The 6,782-nt window shown below is 36.5% G+C and overlaps 1 protein-coding gene across 1 annotated transcript in view; it reads right to left on the bottom strand.

The window, feature by feature from the left end:
- Positions 1-2,337: 2,337 nt before the first annotated feature.
- mthfd1l (methylenetetrahydrofolate dehydrogenase (NADP+ dependent) 1-like) overlaps positions 2,338-6,782 on the bottom strand; it is a 36,858-nt gene continuing 32,413 nt past the window's right edge. Inside the window, exons 27-28 of the mRNA XM_015400947.1 lie at positions 3,107-3,209; positions 2,338-2,960 (exon numbers count right to left, since the gene is read on the bottom strand). Of these exons, the coding sequence (XP_015256433.1) occupies positions 3,120-3,209 (90 nt within the window). The 3' untranslated portion in view covers positions 2,338-2,960; positions 3,107-3,119. The remainder of the gene's footprint in view (positions 2,961-3,106; positions 3,210-6,782) is intronic.

Genomic DNA, 6,782 nt, shown 5'->3' with positions numbered 1-6,782 from the left:
GATAACACAATTTAGACCAGGCAGCAAAGATCAAATGCACGGGAGAGCCACGGGAAGCTTGTTAGAGTACATAGAATAAAGGACTCTCTGAAAGATGTTTAAAAAAAAAAAAAAAAAAAAAGGCTTGCATTTCTGAAATTGCTTTATAATGTGCCTTAAATACAGAGTGGATTATAGTGAGATCCAGCTGCTGTGTTGAAAAATTACATATTTTTAAGATCTGTTTCCCTCTCTTTAGGGAAAAAAATGAAAATAAAAAGATAAATGTGTCAGACCCTCAGTGGGGATGCTGATATTTTATGGACGAAGAAGACACAAGGCGTTTCTCATTAAACCCCTTCTGGATGTGTCATGGTTTACGCTCAATAAAGTGATAAGGCAAGGGGAGCACGAAAGCCTCAAAGCTCACCTACCCCCACAAATCAACACGTTCACGAGTAAACTGCATTTCCCCCCCCACCCTCTATGCAGGAAAGGAGTCTTCAATCCAAAGAGGGGAAATACAGTGGAAAGAATAAGACCTCAGAAATGTATTCTAAAACTGAAAAATAAAAATAAAGAATTATGACTGAATTAGTCAGAGTTAAGCTCTCAATGATGCAGAACGATTTGTGTTTTGTGACCAGGCCTTAGTGATTTGAAGAATGAGGCCCCGAGGTTTAGTGCTTGCATCGAGCACCAGGAGATGACTGGTCCAGGAACAGCAGGGTCCGACACGAAACCAGACGCCTATTTGCATGCCGTCCACTGGATTAGAGGTGTCATGATGGAAGACAGATGTTAGCCAACAGAAGCTCTCTTATATTGGATATAATAGACTAAGGTAACATCTATTTTAGCTGTTTAAGTATTTCCCAAATATGTTGGTTCAAAGAATCCTTAAAGTTTAATGTAACTTTCATGAAATCCTTAGTTACTTATATTTATGTCACACAACACTTAATCTAAACCAGTTCAGTTTTTGCCATCCGGAGACCTGTCCTTGGTACTGAAATTGGTCCGTTGAGCAAAATATTGCCAACAAATTATTAGGAATGATCACAAACACTTCTGGGTTGATCAGAAATGAGGAAACAAACCTCTCCAAAAAAACAACTTTAAATCTGTCATCGGCTCAAAACAGAGAGGCTCAGCCCCCCCACCTTACTCGGCATGTATTTATGTAACAGTGGGAATAAATGACAGGATTCCCGGAGCCAGAACTGTAGTTTTAACTGCCACTTCCTGACGGTTTGAAGGCAGAGAATAACAGAGTGAGGAGGTGTGGAATGTCAGCTATGCACGCATGTAAAGCAGCTCCATGTTTCAAACGCTATATAATGACAGATGCTGCGCCCTGCGGTGCTGCTGAGGGGGCCCGGCAGCCAACTTTCAGGCATGCTGCCAACACCTTGGTAGACTACATTATCTTTTGGGAAAACAAAGAAATGCCTGGAGATTCCTGGATGTTTGCAAAAAGATTTTATTGTGGTATATTCTTTATCTTTTGGGTACAGAGTTCTGTAGACTTGTCAGAAGATTGATGAAGGCAAAGGAGCTGGTAGAGGACCTCTACCGGATCAGAACCCCCCGTTAGATTTTTATCTTTCTTGCAACATACGAGCCCAATACCTGTTTACAACCATGCTATTAACAGCACATCTGTCTACTACAGCTGTTAGTGAATCAGCAGTTTGTAACCTGCTTTGAAAGTATTTTTTCTACATTCATGCTTACCGCAGTTCTTTTGGCATTTTGTGTCATTTCTTTATTAGAAGCAAGAACGTTTAAGAAAGGTATTGGCAGATATTTTTCTCAAAACAAAGAAAGTATTACCTGCAAAAGCATTCCAGGACATTTTTCAGTATATTTTATCCTGTATTCTCAAGCACTTGATGCAGACGTGTGAGGCAACAAAACAAGAAAAAACTGTGTGCAGAAATAGGAAAGAAAACAAATATACAAGAACAAATTTGTAAGCAATAAGATATTTATTTAAAAGGCACTTGTGGTCATCTGAATATATATATATATATATATATATATCCAAAATATTGAAAATTTTGGTCAGTGGAGTAAAAAAAATGCTTGAACACCATTCCAGCTTTTGAGAGTCCCATTTGTTTTAGTCCGTTTAACTGTAAAAGTAGATTTAGTTAAATTCAGTCAGTAACACGGATAATGATGAAAAACAGAGGTGAACTCAGCCAATTAAGCAATTAAATTGTTTTTTTTTTTTGCACCTGAATGTCAGAGTTACCGCCTCTGCCTTAATGTTGGACCATAAGATTGTATAAATAAAAAAGCTAAAAAAAAAAAATCATATAGCAGTAAAAAAACAAACAAAAAAAAAACGAGAAAAGATAATACCTGACCATAGCATCAAGTTTTTGTTCATTTTCCAGTAACAAAGCAGAAAAATACACAAACCATATAAACAGTTTTAGCACCATTGTTAAGACATTTGACTGGGGTTGACCTTTATGAAAAAGAAAACCAAATTAAAACCACAAAAAAACCAAAGAAGAAAGCACGTAAACCCAAATAAATTTGAAACCTTGGACAGAGCAGTGGCATAATAAACTCATGGAGTGATGCTGAATCCATTATCACAGCTGGAGATCTTTGACATGTCAAAGAAATGTGCAAATACAGCATAAACCTAAAACTGAACACTTTTCAATATTAGTTATTTAACTGAATTAATGAACTGTTTGATTTATTGTTCTTGAAACAAAGAGAAATGAATTGAATTTAATGCTGCTAAGGATAAATAAGTCAGCAGGATTGTCACGGAGCACATTAAGCACTGCTTTTCTGTATTAGCTTTCATAGTTAGGTATTCAGGCCAAACAGCAAAGAGCAGACATATTCAAGCACAAGGCTTTTGATGTGAGGCTACTTTTAACAGCTGTGGTGTTTCATCTCAGTGTTTCAGATGTAGAGGGAACAGCTGAGTGTTACGGATCCTGAGAACCAACCTAGGAGCATAAGGAAAAGAGAAAATATTTTAGGAGTACGGCAGGGAGAATTTAAACACTATAAACCTAAAACTACAACAGCCATGTATGTACCATACAAGACCAGGTAGATTCTGCAACAGGGAGGATGAAGCAGTTGTACCCACTGAAACATGTTGCTCAGAAGAGGCCGCTGATCTCCTCCGTTACTGGATCGAGGTCTATGTCGTAGAAACAAGGTCGGGTTGGCAGGCCGGGCATTGTGCTCATCTGTAGAAACAGCCATGGAAATGGAGTATTTCAAGACACTTTAAATGGATCGTATTACAGACCTATCAAAGGAAGGAAACATTACACAGCAGCAGCATCTGTTCTGCAACTGTTTTTTTTTTTTTTATAAAACTCATCAATATGTCAGTGGCTTAAAAAATAAATCAGTACATGTTAGATGTATGGTAAACTTCACTAAAACCATGCATTAGACTGGTCTCCACAACACAGCTGCTTGAGACCCTGCAGAGGTTCAGCTTCTAAACGTGGTGATCAGGTGAGTGGCATCAACCCCTACAGGTCCAATAACAATAATCTGGACTCATTTAACTTCACATCAACAGGGTAGAAAATGGCAGCCTTGTTCATAGAGAGGACAATTGGGCGGCCTCTAGGGCAGGAGGTTTAATCAAGTCAAACCCGTTCCAGTGATTACAGCTAAAACATTATTCCCTGAAGTCCAGCTCAAAGAAAGAGGATGACTGATTGATAATCACTGCTTTGCAAACTACAAACATAGTTGGAAAACATAATGCAATATCTAAGACTAATGCACATGTAGAACATAAGAAAAAAATCTGTGCTATAGTTGGAAAATGTGCTTCGAACCAAACAAATCAAGTGATTTCAGACAGTCACTGAAGAAATGTGTGATGGTGATAAGGAAAAACTGGAGAAAAACATTAAAATAATAGTAATATCTGAATAATAACACACCATAAAAGACAGGGGATAAACTTAGACTCTTATTACTGGAGTGATTAAAATGACTGTTTAGTAAATAAAGCCTAAATGGATCAGAAAGAAGGTGGGTTGAAATACAAACAAAAAAAAGGAATATAAACCTCAGACAGTACAGTTTATGTAGGTCTAAAAACAGCCACCTTATCCACTTGGCCACCAAAACTAAGAAACTTGTATTTCAGCAGTGGTGTCAAAAGTACAGACATTTGTTACTGACGTAGAAGTATAGATACTGCAGTTTTTAAAACACTCTGGTAAAAGTAGAAGTATCTTTACTCAAGTAAAAGTGAAAAAGTATGTGCTCCAAAAAATACTTAGAGTATAAAAGTATAAACCAAACTTAAAAAAAACAAAAAACAGCCAGGTGCCACTATATGAATTAGAAACTACATTTTTCGACTATTTTGAAAGATTCTTTGAGATCGGGCCAATAATTTGGGAGGTCTTGTTGGTCTCCATCTCCCGATACTCTCTCACCTGGTTTCAGACATTTCAACATCTTTTTCTGAATCCTACATTGTAGCATGGCATAGACAATTCATGTTTGCATTTTGAAGAACACCTGCTTGCTTCTGATGATTTCCTTTAGCTAACCAATGAGTGTTTGCGTTCTATGACTCATCCAATTACAGTAGTTTTAACTAGATGTGGATGGAGCCAATGATCTGCATTAGATGGCGCACATGACGGGAAATAAATATTTATAAACATTAAACCAAAAGTAACGAGTAAAGTTTGTTTTTAAAATGTAAGGAATAGAAAGTACAGACAAATGTAATGAGTAGAAGTCAGAAGTAGGAAGAAAATAAGTAAAGGAGTAAAGTATAGATACCTAAAAATGTACTTAAGCACAATAACAAAAGCATTTCTACTTTGTTACTTGACACCTCTGATTTCGGTTACCTTACTTTTTTTTTTTTTTTTCAATTGAAACCATTTCTGAGATTGATTATTGCTCTGTTTTCAGTAACCATCAAATCAGAGACATGTCTTTAAAAGCTGTTTTATATGCACCCAACACCTCGAAGCAGTGTCCTATGGTTAACTTTTATTTCTTAAACACAATTTTATGCCCCTTACTATTTCAATTAAGAGCCTATAAAAGTATGAAAATCACCTTAACTTTATTAACCTCATGATCAATGATCAATTTGTAACTACTGAAGAAGCTGTAATTATAACCAAAGTAAATCATGTCACTCGAATAAAATAAATTTCCCTTTAATTCGACACATCATGGACTAGCTTGTCAGTTTTCACTTCAGCCATAGATATATTTTAAAAGGAAATTCATCCCTTAAATGCATCAGAAAAGGTGTGCTGTTATGTGGAGCAGCAGCTGGCCTACAGATGTTCCTGCTAGTGTATGTTCAACCCCCAAATGTCACTGACATGTTTTAGCCATCTACTGAAGCCAGTCTGAGGTAAATTTGTTCTTTCCCATGATAAAGGGTCCTAGCTCTACATGTAACAAGAATGATCAGAAAATAATAGTCCGCTGGCCCTTACAGAGGAATAACACCAAAATCTGACAGCTGCTGAACTTAATGCATTATTCAAAAAGCGATTTTAAATCTAAAGCCAGTAAAAATACATAAAGCATCAGATTAGGATGAAGAAAGTAAAAAAAGTTAAGGACACACGAAAAGTAGACAGCAGTAGAAACGGTTAATGAAATTAGTAACATCACTCTGAACTTAATCATGTGAGCGCAGACTCACAAGTTACAAGTTTCATGTACGCTAAGTAAATCAAGTAATTAGACAAACTGAATAATGAACATTTGGTAAAAACCCAGTTCAGTGTTCGGAATACTAGAGACAACTCTTAAAAACACATTTTCCGTCTCAAAAGTGGAATCATCTAGTCCAGAAGGACAGGAAAACCATCCTGTTCATTAGAGAGGCAGCGACATTCCTTGCATGCCTCCCTTCTACTGACCCAGGGGCAGTTTTATGGGACCATTAGTACAAATGAGACAGGAGGAAGTGAGCAAAGAGTTTCCTGTCTGAGGAAGTCTAAAGCAGGGTGGACATGTATATACAATCTGACACAGCGGATGTGGATCGCCAGCTCCAGCTCAGCTTCTGGTTGCATTTCAGCTATGCAACAGGCACATTCCTGAAACGTCCAGGAACAATAGTAGATGACTCAAACTAGAAGTAAAGGAGCTTCTTCTTCGTCATTCAAGAGATTAAATGGTTGAGAGTAATGAGAAAACGCTGAATAATCAATAAAAGAGGAGTAGTTTCCAACAAGTAAAAAGTTTATATGCGAGTGGAATTAAACGTTTGGTTTAACAGAAAACTAGCATCTTTAAGTAACTTCTTCAAACTATACCTTTGGTAGCAGGTTAGCACTGAATCGATTTAATACAAGCTGTAAAAGAGGAGCCTAATCATTGAATCCTTAAGACAGAAACTGTTACATACTGCCATTGATCTGTTTGTTTCTATATATATGGCTAAATAACCATATCTAAGACCATATCTAAATGGCTTTGATTGGAAAAATACAAAAAATTTTTAAAAAGTAATAAATATTTGAGTTTGACTACGTTATGACAAAGAGAACACTTGACTAATAACCAATTTAAAAATGAAAAAACAAAACAAAAAAACCCCCACCAATTTGGATCACATTGCCTGCGGTGAAAAGAGCGACACTGTGATTATATTATCCCTCCAATTTAATATGATGCTGATTTATGGTCATTAATTTATAAAGTTTTAGTAATTTCATTAAATTCCCAAATAGGAAGTCAAAATGAATGTTTCCTGTTGGCATTTAAATTATTTATTGAGATGAAAAATATGTGAATGAAAGACT

Source organism: Cyprinodon variegatus, unplaced genomic scaffold (genome assembly GCF_000732505.1).
Source record: "Cyprinodon variegatus isolate N-32 unplaced genomic scaffold, C_variegatus-1.0 Scaffold1163, whole genome shotgun sequence".
Lineage (NCBI taxonomy): Eukaryota > Metazoa > Chordata > Actinopteri > Cyprinodontiformes > Cyprinodontidae > Cyprinodon > Cyprinodon variegatus.
The sequence above is the reverse complement of the archived record's forward strand: the minus strand, read 5'-3'. Positions and strand labels throughout refer to the sequence as shown.